Raw genomic sequence first — 16,425 nt, 5'->3', positions numbered from 1 at the left:
TGTTTATATGCGTATATGTATGTATATATGTATGGGACGGCGTGGCTCAGTGGGAGAGTGGCCGTGCGCAACCCGAGCGTCCCTGGTTCAATGCCCACCTAGTACCAACCTCGTCACGTCCGTTGTGTCCTGAGCAAGACACTTCACCCTTGCTCCTGATGGGTGCTGGTTGGCGCCTTGCATGGCAGCTCCCTCCATCAGTGTGTGAATGGGTAAATGTGGAAGTAGTGTCAAAGCGCTTTGAGTACCTTGAAGGTAGAAAAGCGCTATACAAGTACAACCCATTTATCATTTATGTGTATATATACATGTATGTGTGTGTATATGTATGTATATATGAATGTGTCCCACTGGGTCATTATTGTCACCGATGTCCCACTGGGTGTGAGTTTTCCTTGCCCTTATGTGGGCCTACCGAGGATGTCGTGGTGGTTTGTGCAGCCCTTTGAGACACTAGTGATTTAGGGCTATATAAGTAAACATTGATTGATTGATTGATATATACATATATGTGTTGCATAGGTGCATGTATGTGTGTATGTATATGTGTATATATGTAAAAAAAAATATATATATATATATACATATAATTAAATTATTATTTCATTTATTTATTTATTTTTTATATATTAATTATTATTATTATAATTTCCCCCCCACAGTTGCTGGTTGTTCCATCTCCATCGTTGGGGTCCCTGCGGGTGGGGTTGGGTGGTTCCCGCAACCCTGCGCTGGGTGGTCCTGTGGCGGCCGACCCGGGTGGGGTGGTCTGGTGTGGGCTGCGCCCTGCTCCCCGGGGGTGGGGGTGGGTGGTGGGGGGCCGGGTGCTAGTGGGGGCGGTCTTCCTCCATCTTTCTCGTTATCATTATGTATACGTATTTAAAAATGAAAAATAAAAAAATGAAATCATATTGATAGGCAGTGATACGTCACTTCCTGGTGCACAGCAGTCCAAAATAAAAGCGTACAATGGAACAAGTAAAGGCGCAATCACATGATCATGTTCAACACATTCTTACTGCTGTTTTATTTTTTTCAACAATGTGTTGCGGGTCAACAATAAAAACTTATTTATGGTATTTAATTTAGTACTGTTGAAACAGCATTGGTAAAATATATTAAACTCTGTAAAATAGTTTATAAAGGGGCCCTCTTTTGGAAGAAAATGTTTAAGAGTATCCCATTTCTAATAGACCGAATAAAGGCCAGCAGAGGGCAGCAACACACCTAAGATGTGTTTAGTCTGTCGGAAATCAAAAAGAAGAAGAAATACAGCATCCTGGTTCAGTTGATTAAGCCTTCTTAAAACTGAGTGTGTTGCATTAAACATCATAGTTTTATGTTGGGAAAATATATAAACATGTGGTTTATTTTTTTGTACATATGTAGCATCTACAAAGATACAAAGAATTGCTATTGCGACATCTAGTGGACACATTTAGAACAGCAGTTTTTTAATAGAAAAATTTTGGCTCATTTTTATACTTGGCAAAGTCATCCCGCAGGCCTTTGACAGCCGGAGTTAGAATAATACATCATGAGTGATACATACAGTAGTTACAAATATACAGGAAGCAGCCTTCACAGTTGACATTCTTCACACAAAAGTCACAATTTTTGGATAATAAATACATTTCATTTGGTATTGGCTGCTTTTTGCTGCCTGGGCATAAATGAAACTTTTTCAAAGCAGGTTAGAGGTAAGAAAAGCTCTTTCAGGTTGCATGGAGGTGGCTTTAAAATGTATTCTTAAATAGATATTTAAAAAATGAAAAATGGTTAAATTTAGAATGGGAATGAATAAGTATTGCAAATTCAGATGTCAATCAAATTTTTGTGCATTTCTATCACTGTATTTAGGTGAAGATTAACAATCTTATTTATTAAATCATATCCTGGCCATTTTTAGGGACCGAATGTCCCTTTGGGACAGAGGACCTTATTGTATTTCTAAGGTTTTATTATTATACCGCCGCCTCTTTGAGCTGTAATTTGACCCCCTTAAAATGCTTCAAAACTCACCAAATTTAACACATCAGGACTGGCGAAAATTGCGATCTATTTAAAAAACCAAAACCCAAATCTTAAAAGTGCGCTCTAGCACCCCCTAGGAAAAAACACAGACAAAACTGCTTGTAACTTCCGTTAGGAATGTTGTAGAGACATGAAACAAAAACCTCTATGTAGCTCTGACTTAGACCTAGATTTCATACACTGATTTCCTTCAGCAAAAATCAACAAGAAGTTGGCAAAAACCCCTTCAAAACAAAAGTTTCCTAAAAAATGTCATTTTTGCCTCTATGAGCTGTAATTTGATCCCCTTTAAATGCTTCAAAACTCACCAAACTGGACACACACATCAGGACTGGTGAAAACTGCGATTTAATTAAAAAACCAAGCCCCAGAACTCAAAATTGCGCTCTAGCGCCACCTAGGAATAAAACACTGACATAACTGCTCTTGGGAAGAAAACACAGACAAAACTGCTTGTAACTTCCGGTAGGAATGTCGTAAAGACATGAAAAAAACCTCTATGTAGGTCTCACTTAGACCTACATTTCATTAATTGACATCCTTCAGCAAAACTCAACAGGAAGTTGGCAATCACCCCTTCAAAACAAAAGTTTTGTAAAAACCCATCACCTTTTTTGTAACATTATCTCCTCTGAGCGCGTTTGTTGTGTCGGCTTCAAACTCGCAAAGGAAAGAGATTGAACCCTTCTGATTAAAAGTTGCGCAAAGAGTTTCTCTAACTGCTCCGGGTTTTATTTTACGAGCCTTCAAAGAAGTGCTGCGCTGCTGCCGTCTCAAGATGGTTGCTTAAAAGCAGGAAGCACCAGCCTGACCACACGATGCAGAGAAGGTAGGTAATGTGCAGGTAAAGATATGTTGACTAGGTGAAAGAAGGAGGCACCAGTTTGACTCCAGGATAGAGAGAAGGTAGGTAATGTGCAGGTAAAGATATGTTGTCTGGGTGATGGCATGAAGCACCAGCATGTATGAGTGAAAGAAAGAAGCACCAGTGTGACCCCAGGATACAGAGAAGGTAGGTAATGTGCAGGTAAAGATATGTTGAATGGGTAAAGGCAGGAAACACCAGCAAAAGTCGGTCCCGTCCATCGCTGCTTGCAGCTTTAATTTTTAATAGAATTTGCAGACACCTTTTGTAAAAAAAACCCACCAAATTACTGAGGGCTGCGTTAGAATATTTGATATATATTTAGTGACATGATTGATGACATGTTGAAAGTACACAGGAAAAAAAAAAAAAGTCTTTGTCTGACAGATTTTAATTCAAGGAGGTTTGCTTCGGTAAACATTCAGTTTGTTTTTGTTGGACTTTTTACAATCAGGCATTATCACATAAAAGCTGATAAAAACACATCCAAAGCAGCGATCATTAAAAAGTTATTCACACGGGAAAAGTGCAATTCATCTTAAAAAAAAAAAACATCAAGGAGAAAAAAAGTGTTAATCAGTTCACAAGCAATAATAGTGTCCAGCATCATACCAGGAAGCAGCTTTCATCTGTCGGTGTTACTTGCTGAAGTGACACACGGAGTCCATGGCCAGCTGGATGCTGTGTGTGTACACACACACACACACACACACACACACACACACACACACACACACACACACACACACACACACACACACACACACACACACACACACACACACACACACACACACACACACACACACACACACACACACACACACACACACACACACACACACACACACACACACACACACACACACACACACACACACACACACACACACACACACACACACACACACACACACACACACACACACACACACACACACACACACACACACACACACACACACACACACACACACACACACACACACACACACACACACACACACACACACACACACACACACACACACACACACACACACACACACACACACACACACACACACACACACACACCAGAGTGAGTCCACTAATACACAATAATAACTCCCACTTTATGTTTTGCCCACGGCTTCATTCGCCAACTTCCCTGATCCCACAGGATAACTGGTCCAACACTTCCTCTTCCGCCCTTTACAACAATACTCTCTAGAGCATCCGTGTCAAAGTCATTTTAGATGGAGGCCACATGGAGAAAGATCTACTTCTAACTGGGCCGGACTGGTAAAATCACGACAAAATAAAGACAACTTCAGATTGTTTTCTTTGTTTAAAAACAGAACAAGTACATTATGAAAATGTACAAATCATGTTTTTTTTTTTGTACAATAACATGTTGCGGTTAATAGTAATCTGTATTTGTAATAAAATGTATACTTTCTGAATAAATGATGTGATAATGTTCATCAGTGGTGTTCGTTTTCAATCAAGATAAAAAAATAATATCCAAATAAAATTACAGGATGTTATGTATTTTGCTAATTTTCCTGGATTGGTGCACTAGCTTCATGTGGTTTTTTTTATTTTTATTTCATACCGTATTTCCTTGAATTGCCGCCGGGTATATAGTATGCGCCTGCCTAGAATTACTGCCGGGTCAAACTCGTTTCGCAAAATAATTAGCGCATGCTTAGCATTAGCGCCGGCTCAGGATTAACGCCGGGTCAAACTGGTTTCGCAAAATATTATTTTTATTAGTGCATATCTAGAATTTCCGCAGGGTCAAACTCGTCACGTCACGAGTGACACTTCACCTGTCATCATTTTCAAAATGGAGGAGGCTGATTTCAATCATTTGAAATCGCATAAAGGGAAGAAGATTAAGAGCTATTCAGTAGGATTTAAGGTCCAAGCTATTGAATATGCTAAAAAGAACAGTAAGCAGCTATGTTTTATTAATATACCGTAGCTGCGTGTGTCAAATATGAGTCATTAAATGACTCCCGCCTCCTGGTGGTAGAGGGCGCTAGTGATCCTTCTTGCGACTACTCGGCTGCAGAAGAAGTGACAACAAGCAGCAAGCGTTTATTTTTTCCTCTCGCTTGCACTTTTAACATGGAGGATTACATATCTAAAATAAAACAGTTTTCTAAACTGGACTTTCAATTGAAGCAGGAGGTAATAAAGGAAGATCTCCATCGAGACTTTTAAAACTGAAGAAAGATAAGGAAGACTTCTATAAACAAGTTATCGATGCTTTTGATCAGAAGGAGCTGCGCATGGACTTCATTTATAAGTAAAGGTAAGACCATAATAGCGTGTTTTTTATTAAATGTGCTTTTCATGATGGTATCCTTACATCACACTCAAATTTTTAAGCGCAGGCCTAAATTTACCGCATGCCTTTGGTAAGTGCTGGAGTGAGAAGAGGTTTTAAAATAATTAGCGCCCCGGCGGCAATTCAAGCAAATACAGTATTTAGCATCATCTAGAAAGATACAAAGAATTGCTAATGCAACATCTAGTGGACACATTTAGAACAGCAGTTTCTTTCATTCACACATTTTGGCTCATTTTTATACTTAGCAAAGTCATCCCACGGGCCCAACAAAACTTGTTCGCGGGCCTGATTCGGCCCTTTGGGCCGTATGTTTGACACCACTGGTCTAAAGGCTTAGTGGCCACATGCGTGGATAGCACCTTTTAGCTCTCATTTCCAAAATTGTGTAGACTACTGAATTGGGGTCTTATGGCCACTTATGTGGACACTTATACTGACATCTGGTGGTGTCAGAAGAGTATAAGATACAATGCAATTTGGAAAGAAAGTTTAAAAATAAGAATTAGCATGTTACTAAACATGAATTACACGTTTGTGTACTTATGGACTAAGTATATCATATCAAAAGATGATTCTTAGTTTTTATTCTAATTAGGGTCTAATAAGCCCAAATAGCAAAGAGAAATACAAAAACAGCTTGGGCCTTAATAGGATTCTCCCTTCACAATAAGAGTTGAACAAAAACAATAGTAATAAAATGTGAGTCTACGTCTTAACATCCATAACACGAGAGGCATAAAAAAGAAAATGTATGGCTACCTGGCGGCGGCGTATCCTCGCTCGCACAAGTTGAGGAGAGCATACAGATGTCTCAGCGCGTACTCGTACTGTAACACAACAACAACAAGAGATTTTAAATGCAGCAAGAGGACACTTTTGCTTTGTGTTTAATGGGAAAGTGTCTCAAAATGTTGGATTTTTCCACCAAGCAAGGAGAAGACGTGGTTTAAAAAAGCATTAAAAGCAGCCAATAAGCAGCCGGAGCTTCTTCTACCTCAGCTTTGTTCCAGTTGAAGCAGGTGTGCTTGTAGTGGTCCACGCTGGTCCGGTAGCAGTCGTGCTCGGTCAGATCTCGTCTCTCGTTGATCACTTGCTCCGCCTCCGCCGCGTCGCCCGTCACCGCCTCGGCGATGCGTCGCATGCTGGCCGCCAGCATCTCTCGGACCTGAAGACGAGGAAAATTCATGTTCACAATAAAAATACAAATAAATCACAACTCCAAGTATTACCGCGTGAACTCCAAGTATTACCGCGTGAACTCCAAGTATTACCGCGTGAACCCCAAGTATTACCGCGTGAACCCCAAGTATTAGCGCGTGAACCCCAAGTATTACCGCGTGTATTACCGCGTGAACTCCAAGTATTACCGCGTGAACTCCAAGTATTACCGCGTGAACTCCAAGTATTACCGCGTGAACTCCAAGTGTTACCGCGTGAACTCCAAGTGTTACCGCGTGAACTCCAAGTGTTACCGCGTGAACCCCAAGTATTACCGCGTGAACCCCAAGTGTTACCGCGTGAACCCCAAGTGTTACCGCGTGAACCCCAAGTGTTACCGCGTGAACCCCAAGTATTACCGCGTGAACCCAAAGTGTTACCGCGTGAACCCAAAGTGTTACCGCGTGAACCCCAAGTGTTACCGCGTGAACCCCAAGTGTTACCGCGTGAACCCCAAGTGTTACCGCGTGAACCCCAAGTGTTACCGCGTGAACCCCAAGTGTTACCGCGTGAACCCCAAGTGTTACCGCGTGAACCCCAAGTGTTACCGCGTGAACCCCAAGTGTTACCGCGTGAACCCCAAGTGTTACCGCGTGAACCCCAAGTGTTACCGCGTGAACCCCAAGTGTTACCGCGTGAACCCCAAGTGTTACCGCGTGAACCCCAAGTGTTACCGCGTGAACTCCAAGTGTTACCGCGTGAACTCCAAGTGTTACCGCGTGAACTCCAAGTGTTACCGCGTGAACTCCAAGTATTACCGCGTGAACTCCAAGTATTACCGCGTGAACTCCAAGTATTACCGCGTGAACCCCAAGTATTACCGCGTGAACCCCAAGTATTACCGCGTGAACTCCAAGTATTACCGCGTGAACCCCAAGTATTACCGCGTGAACCCCAAGTATTAGCGCGTGAACCCCAAGTATTAGCGCGTGAACTCCAAGTATTACCGCGTGAACCCCAAGTATTAGCGCGTGAACCCCAAGTATTAGCGCGTGAACCCCAAGTATTAGCGCGTGAACCCCAAGTATTACCGCGTGAACCCCAAGTATTAGCGCGTGAACCCCAAGTATTACCGCGTGAACCCCAAGTATTAGCGCGTGAACCCCAAGTATTAGCGCGTGAACCCCAAGTATTAGCGCGTGAACCCCAAGTATTAGCGCGTGAACCCCAAGTATTAGCGCGTGAACCCCAAGTATTAGCGCGTGAACCCCAAGTATTAGCGCGTGAACCCCAAGTATTAGCGCGTGAACCCCAAGTATTAGCGCGTGAACCCCAAGTATTAGCGCGTGAACCCCAAGTATTAGCGCGTGAACCCCAAGTATTAGCGCGTGAACCCCAAGTATTAGCGCGTGAACCCCAAGTATTAGCGCGTGAACCCCAAGTATTAGCGCGTGAACCCCAAGTATTAGCGCGTGAACCCCAAGTATTAGCGCGTGAACCCCAAGTATTAGCGCGTGAACCCCAAGTATTACCGCGTGAACTCCAAGTATTACCGCGTGAACTCCAAGTATTACCGCGTGAACTCCAAGTATTACCGCGTGAACTCCAAGTATTACCGCGTGAACTCCAAGTATTACCGCGTGAACTCCAAGTATTACCGCGTGAACTCCAAGTATTACCGCGTGAACTCCAAGTATTACCGCGTGAACTCCAAGTATTACCGCGTGAACTCCAAGTATTACCGCGTGAACTCCAAGTATTACCGCGTGAACTCCAAGTATTAACACGTGAACTCCAAGTATTACCGCGTGAACTCCAAGTATTACCGCGTGAACTCCAAGTATTACCGCGTGAACTCCAAGTATTACCGCGTGAACTCCAAGTATTACCGCGTGAACTCCAAGTATTACCGCGTGAACTCCAAGTATTACCGCGTGAACTCCAAGTATTACCACGTGAACTCCAAGTATTACCACGTGAACTCCAAGTATTACCATGTGAACTCCAAGTATTACCGCGTGAACTCCAAGTATTACCATGTGAACTCCAAGTATTACCACGTGAACTCCAAGTATTACCATGTGAACTCCAAGTATTACCACGTGAACTCCAAGTATTACCACGTGAACTCCAAGTATTACCACGTGAACTCCAAGTATTACCATGTGAACTCCAAGTATTACCACGTGAACTCCGAGTTTTACCACGTGAACTCCAAGTATTACTACGTGAACTCCAAGTATTACCATGTGAACTCCAAGTATTACCATGTGAACTCCAAGTATTACTATGTGAACTCCAAGTATTACCATGTGAACTCCAAGTATTACCACGTGAACTCCAAGTATTACCACGTGAACTCCGAGTTTTACCACGTGAACTCCAAGTATTACTACGTGAACTCCAAGTATTACCATGTGAACTCCAAGTATTACCATGTGAACTCCAAGTATTACTATGTGAACTCCAAGTATTACCATGTGAACTCCAAGTATTACCACGTGAACTCCAAGTATTACCACGTGAACTCCAAGTATTACCACGTGAACTCCAAGTATTACCACGTGAACTCCAAGTATTACCATGTGAACTCCAAGTATTACCATGTGAACTCCAAGTATTACCATGTGAACTCCAAGTATTACCATGTGAACTCCAAGTATTACTATGTGAACTCCAAGTATTACCATGTGAACTCCAAGTATTACCATGTGAACCCCAAGTATTACCATGTGAACTCCAAGTATTACCACGTGAACTCCAAGTATTACCATGTGAACTCCAAGTATTACTATGTGAACTCCAAGTATTACTATGTGAACTCCAAGTATTACCATGTGAACCCCAAGTATTACCATGTGAACTCCAAGTATTACCATGTGAACTCCAAGTATTACCATGTGAACTCCAAGTATTACCATGTGAACTCCAAGTATTACCACGTGAACTCCAAGTATTACCACGTGAACTCCAAGTATTACCATGTGAACCCCAAGTATTACCATGTGAACTCCAAGTATTACCATGTGAACTCCAAGTATTACCATGTGAACTCCAAGTATTACTGTAATTTTTTAAATAATCTGTAAGACCCCCTTTGAAGACCCCTGATGTAGAAATGACAAATAAGTCAGATGTTTAATAAACAACAGCATAAAGAAATTAAGAAGTATTTAAAAAGCTGCAATCAATGAAACAGAAGTTGGCTCTGAGTATGAACACCTGCTGCAGGGTTTAATGTAAATAATAAAGATGGCGCTGACCTTAAAGTGAGAGTCGATTTCTGCCAAGAGCTTCCTGGCGTCCAAGATGTCATTGGAGGCCATCAGCTTCCTCTTGAGGATGGCCAGAGGAACGTCCGGGCTGGGCGTCAGGTCCAGGTGGGCCACGGGCGGCAGGGGGGCCCTGGGCTTGGGCGGGGTCCCGGTCTTGGGCTCGCCCTGGAAGGCCGCCACCTTCATGTGTGCCAAAGTCTGGACGGGAAGAGGAGAAGCGAGCGGAAGCTTTAGGACACTGTGTCAAAGTCAAGGCCCGGGGGCCACATCATTTTATTTGGCCCTCGAAAGCCTGCAAATAACAAGGCATCATTAAAGTACTTTCTATTTTCGTACTAAATGGATGAGTTTTTTCCAATTGTGAGAGAAACAATACATGGACTCAATGCAATCGCATATTTTTCAAACAAATATAATGTAACAAATATATGATCACAATGTTTTAATTAATACTTTTTCTCTGCTTGACTGATGACTTCAAAACAAGTTATTCATCAAATTGTCAAATTTTATAAATAGATTTGACAGCGATGTTATAAACATTACTGTAGTTTTACAGCATTTTACTGTACATCAGGGGTGTCCAAAGTGCGGCCTGCAGCTAATTGTTTACCAGCCCCACACATTCTGGAAATGCGATTGCAAAAATAAAAAAGAACATTTAAATTATTGGAATGCGCTGAAATCTATCGAGAAAAAAATGCAATTTTGACACAAAACTGCAATGCAGGCTGTTTTTTTTTCTTTAGTCTTTATTTTACCATGAATTGATTAACGTCGACATAAACAAGTTGAAAAACTTATTGGGGTGTTACCATTTAGTGGTCAATTGTACGGAATATGTACTGTACTGTGCAATCTACTAATTACAACTTTCAATCAATCAATCATTTATTTTTTTGCCATTGCTCAAACAAAAAATGACAAAATAATCCGTTATAATGAATTATTTTCAAAGCTCCAATCGGTTCAAATATTTCACTTTAAAATGTTTTATGTGGTAAATATTGCATATATTGTGTAGTTGCCATATAAAAACAAACATTTTCTTTGACAAAAGAGCATAAAGCAAACAAAATAATAGTTTAAACGGGAAATCAACAATATATCTGAAGAAGTTCTCATAATGTAAGTGTTGAAAGTAAAAAAAAAAAAACCTAATAAAAATGTATCACTTTATGAGTGGGGCACCTTTTGTATCCCAAATATATTTAGTGGTATTTTATTTCTCTTTTCACTGTGATTACTCAAAAATAAAGAATTAAAATCTATGTTGTCCTGCATTATTGATCTTTTAGGGCTCTAGTTACTAAATACCGCATATTTCAGTTTTACTATAAAAGCAATTTTTTTTGGGACAGAAAAGCCATAAAACCTTTTTTTTTTTAAGTTAATATAGAGATTTACTGTAAGCGTTAAATAAAAAACTATAATACAAATATTACTCATTTTTTTAACATTTTAATAACTGAGACCTTTTATGGTCCCCGGGACCCTTAAAAGGTAAAATACATTTTAAAAATCCATATATTTTGTTATTGTTTGAAAATGAAAAATATCTAAATGGCCCCCGCATGTGTGGCCCTTAGTGGAAAAAGTTTGGACACCCCTGCTGTACATAAACAAACAGTACATATGTGGGGCGGTATAGCTCGGTTGGTAGAGTGGCCGTGCCAGCAACTTGAGGGTTGCAGGTTCGATTCCCGCTTCCGCCATCCTAGTCACTGCCGTTGTGTCCTTGGGCAAGACACTTTACCCACCTGCTCCCAGTGCCACCCACACTGCTTTAAATGTAACTTAGATATTGGCTTTCACTATGTAAAGCGCTTTGAGTCACTAGAGAAAAGCGCTATATAAATAATTCACTTCACTACCACTGGTTTTTGACAATAAACTGCAGGCAACTGAGCTGCTAGTAAATAACGGAGGCACTATTTTGCTATTCACAATAGTCCACGCTAAAAATCTACACTTGTCGTTTCTACGGTAAAATCCGGCTGCTAAGTAGCCAGAATTTTACCGTAAAAATGCAGTTTTATATTTACAGTAAATAACAAAAAACAGACAATTTTACAGTAAAACTATCAACTGAGCTGCCAGTTTTGTACCGTGAAAAACAGTGGTACTGTTTTTTTCCATTTACAGTAACATGCTGGAAAAAAAAAACTAAATTTTACGGTAACATTTTTGCGACTGACATGACCGGTCGTTTTTTTTATATATATTGTGCATAAAAAAACTCAATCAAAAACATAGGCAATTGTGTAAAAAGATCATTCAGTGTTAGAAGTGGCCCCCTGAGGGCAAAGATACAGTAAGTCCGATACGGCCCTGGATGAGAAGGACTGAGAGGTGAAGTGAAAGTGTGTTGCCTCACTTTGTTTCCAAACTGCTGCACGTGGCTGCTGTTGGTGTGACTCCTCACAATCTTGAACTGCTTCAGCAGAGTCTCCTTGGACAGATCCTCCTGGCACGCAAACATCACAACAACAAACCACATGGTCACAAGCTTGATTAGTCAGAACAATTAGGGGTGTGCCCTTACTACTTTTCCACTTCCTCTGCAATGTACATACTGGATCAAATAGGGCAGTGTTTTTCAACCACTGTGCTGCGCACACACTAGTGTACTGTGAGATATTGTTTGGTGTGCCGTGGGAGATTTAAAGTCCTACTGAAAGCCACTACTAGCGACCACGCAGTCTGATAGTTTATATATCAATGATGAAATCTTAACTTTGCAACACAAGCCAATACGGCCACTTTAGTTTACTAAATTGCAATTTTAAAATTTCGCGCCAAAGTATCCTGCTGAAACGTCGCGGTATGCGAGTGACGTCACTCACGCATTGTAGAGGACATTTTGTTCCAACACCGTTCCCAGCTATAAGTCATCTGTTTTCATCGCATAATTCCACAGTATTCTGGACAACTGTGTTGCTGAATCTTTTGCAATTTGTTCAATGAATATTGGAGACATCAAAGAAGAACGCTGCAGGTGGGAAGCGATGTATGGCGGCCGCCTTTAGCAACACAAACACAGCCGGTGTTTCATTGTTTACATTCCCGAAAGATGACGGTGAAGCTTTACTATGGAACAGAGCGGTCAAGCGAAGACAGTTGAATTGGACCACACACACAAAGTACAGTATATTATGCAGCGATCATTTCGAAAGATCGTGTTACGAAGAGGGTCCCTAGCGAATGGCAGAGATGGGCATCACCACCACCTGTCGACTGGTGCTGAAGAAAGGTGCGGGGCCGACCTTCAGGTTGTACAGGTACGACCATATAATCTCACTAAAACACTCGTAACACAATAAGCAGATAAGGGATTTTCCAGAATAATCCTAGTAAATTTTTCTAATGACATCTGAATCGCTCCCCCTGTATAGCCTTTTTTTTTCTAGTCCTTCACACTCACTTTCATCCACAAATCTTTCATCTTCCCTCAAATTAATGGGGGAATCGTCGCTTTCTGGGTCCGAATCGCTCTCGCTGCTGGTGGCCATGATTGTAAACAATGTGAGGATGTGAGGAGCTCCACAACCCGTGACGTCACGCGCACATCGTCTGCTTCTTCCGGTACAGGCAAGGCTTTTTTATTAGCCACCAAAAGTTGCAAACTTTATCGTGGATGTTCTCTACTAAATCCTTTCAGCAAAAATATGGCAATATGGCGAAATGATGAAGTATGACACATAGAATGGAGCTGCTATCCCCGTTTAAATAAGAACATCTCATTTCAGTAGGCCTTTAATTTAACCAAATTGGGTTAAAAATATGTTTTGCAAATCAGTAATTATAATCAACTACCATGAATTGATTAACGTGGACCCCGACTTAAACAAGTTGAAAAACTTATTGGGGTGTTACCATTTAGGAGTTAATGGTTCGGAATATGTACTGTACTGTGCAATATATATAGATATACTGAAAGGGGTGTATACTAAAAAGTCTCAATCAATCAATCCAAAATCCGCAAATGTGCCGTTGTTGAGTGTCTGGAGTTCGACAGAGTAACCGTGTAATACTCATACATATCAGCAGGTAGCTAATTGCTGTGTAGGTGTCGGGAACGTCGACGATGGTTTGCAGGTAAAAGGGTGTCTAACGCTTAAACCAAAAATAAACAAAAGTCGAGTGCCGCTTAGAAAAAGGCATTGAAGCTTGGGGATGGCGATGCAAAACGAAGCTAAAACTGAACTGGCTGCAAAGTAAACAAAAACAGATTGCTGGACGAGCGCAAAGACTTACAGCTTACATTCCATGTCAATCAACACCAAAAGTAGGAGCACAAGACAAGAACTAAAATGCTGCACACAGGAAAAAACCCAAAAAGTTCAAATAAGTCAGGGGGTGATGTGACAGTTCATCACAGTACTCCTACTTTGAGACAAGAGTTAAAGTGATGCATGGTTAGTTATGGTTTGAATTCATATCCAACAATTGCGGAAACGACTTTTTACTTTCAATATCGGCTGCTGAGTTTCATTTTTTTTTGTTTTTTGTTGGTGGTGTGCCCCTGGGTTTTTTCTTTTTTTTTTTCCAAATGAAAAAATGAGCCTTGGCTCAGAAAAGGTTGAAAAACCCTGAAATAGGGTATCAGCAGGAATTAGCATATTTTCAAAACCATAAAGCGCACCGGATTATAAGGCGCACTGCCCATGAATGGTCTATTTTTTTAAATCTTTTTTCATATATTAGGTGCACCGGATTATATGGCGCATTAAAAGAGTCACATTATATTTTTTTTCTAAATGTAAAATATTTCCTTGTGGTCTACATAACATGTGATGGTGGTTGCATAGATGAGGTTTTACACATCATCTTCAAATAACTTTCTGACAGTCGCTTCAGGATGCGCCGTTTTGTGGCCGCTCTTATATACGTGCCTCCACTTGGACAGCGTCTTCTCCCCGTCATATTTGTTGTAGCGGTGTAGCGTGCAAGGATGGGAGTAGAAGAAGTGTCAAAAGATGGCGCTAACTGTTTTAATGACATTCACACATAACGGAGCAGCATCTCCTTATCCGGAAACAACACAGGAAATGTGTCCCGTGAAAATACGTCCGACCGAAACTCCTAACTAAATTTCCTCGGGTGAATAATGTCAAGTCACTACACCGGTATGTTTTAGTGCTTTCATGGCGAGTTTACTGACAGATGTAAGTAAGAACTTTACACTACTTTATATTACAAATGGCAACAGTGGAGGATGAATGTCCCATAACAAAAAGATGGAGAAAAAGACAAAGCTCATTAACTACTGCGTTAGCGCACAATTTTTCAGGATTTATGCAGATCCCAAATACAGAACAGCAGGTACCAGAAGGTAAGAAGAGTTGCTTTTGCATAATATTGCGAAACAAAACAGTTTCTTCAATTTCGACTCTTTAAAATTCAAAATTCTACCGAAAAAAAGAAGTGAAAAACTAGCTAATTCGAATCTTTTTGAAAAAATTTAAAAAAGAATTTATGGAACATCATTAGTAATCTTTCCTGACTAAGATTAATTTTACAATTTTGATGACATGTTTTAAATATGTTAAAATCCAATCTGCACTTTGTTAGAATATATAACAAATTGGACCAAGCTATATTTCTAACAAAAGACAAATCATTATTTCTTCTAGATTTTCCAGAACAAAAATTTTAAAAGAAATTCAAGACTTTGAAATAAGATTTAAAGTTGATTTTACAGATTTTCTAGATTTGCCAGAATAATTTTGAATTTAAATAATAAGTTTGAAGAAATATTTCACAAATACTCTTCGTCGAAAAAACAGAAGCTAAAATGAAGAATTAAATTAAAATGTATTTATTATTCTTCACAAAAAAAAAAATTATTTACTTGAACATTGATTTAAATTGTCAGGAAAGAAGAGGAAAGAATTTAAAAGGTAAAAAGATGTGTTTAAAAATCCTAAAATCATTTTTAAGGTTGTATTTTTTCTCTAAAATTCTCTTTCTGAAAGTTATAAGAAGCAAAGTAAAAAAATAAATTTATTCAAACAAGTGAAGACCAAGTCTTTAAAATATTTTGTTGGATTTTCAAATTCTATTTGAGTTTTGTCTCTTTTAGAATTAAAAATGTCGAGTAAAGCGAGACCAGCTTGCTAATAAATAAAAAAAAATAGAGGCAGCTCACTGGTAAGTGCTGCTATTTGAGCTATTTTTAGAACAGGCCAGCGGGCGACTCATCTGGTCCTTACGGGCGACCTGGTGCCTGCGGGCCCCGTGTTGGTGACCCCTGCTCTATTGTGCTTGACTGCCATCTACTGGTCACACTTATTACACCATGTATCAAATAAAATAGCTTTGGAGTGGGTGAGCTCAACCAAACGTATTCCTTATAAAGCACACTGTCGATTTTTGAGAAAAACAAAAAAGATTTTAAGTGCGCCTTATAGCCCGGAAAAAAACAGTATACGCGATCAGGGATGGGTTTAGACGATAAAACTATATCAAGATATGTAGCGATAATTCTAATCAATATCAATAAAAAATGTGTTTGATAAAACGTTCAATTTTTTTTCTTTTTCTTCGCCAAAAGAAACCGGAAGTTAGAAAGCAAGGTTGGTTGCATGAACAAAGGCACTCGCTCTCTGGTGACGGAACAATGCAGGAAATTATCAAAACGCCAGATAATAGAAAACAGTATCAACTATCAAGTTTGGTTGCACCATCTTGTTGTCTCGCGGTTGATACTTTGCACGGAGAGAGGAGAGAAAGTAAAAAGGAAGAAATTG

General features: G+C 40.2%; 1 protein-coding gene across 2 annotated transcripts in view; it reads right to left on the bottom strand.

The window, feature by feature from the left end:
- Positions 1-3,274: 3,274 nt before the first annotated feature.
- Positions 3,275-16,425, bottom strand: part of lgmn (legumain) — a 34,485-nt gene continuing 21,334 nt past the window's right edge. For both annotated transcript variants that reach the window (XM_061893904.1, XM_061893905.1), the window contains 5 exons: positions 12,051-12,140; positions 9,662-9,871; positions 6,235-6,405; positions 6,000-6,067; positions 3,275-3,580 (listed from right to left, as the gene is read on the bottom strand). In XM_061893904.1, coding sequence (XP_061749888.1) covers positions 3,538-3,580; positions 6,000-6,067; positions 6,235-6,405; positions 9,662-9,871; positions 12,051-12,140 — 582 coding nt within the window. In that variant the 3' untranslated portion in view covers positions 3,275-3,537. The remainder of the gene's footprint in view (positions 3,581-5,999; positions 6,068-6,234; positions 6,406-9,661; positions 9,872-12,050; positions 12,141-16,425) is intronic.

This window comes from Nerophis ophidion, linkage group LG03 (genome assembly GCF_033978795.1).
Source record: "Nerophis ophidion isolate RoL-2023_Sa linkage group LG03, RoL_Noph_v1.0, whole genome shotgun sequence".
Classification (NCBI taxonomy): domain Eukaryota; kingdom Metazoa; phylum Chordata; class Actinopteri; order Syngnathiformes; family Syngnathidae; genus Nerophis; species Nerophis ophidion.
Note: the sequence above shows the minus strand (reverse complement) of the source record. Positions and strands in the feature narration are given on the sequence as shown.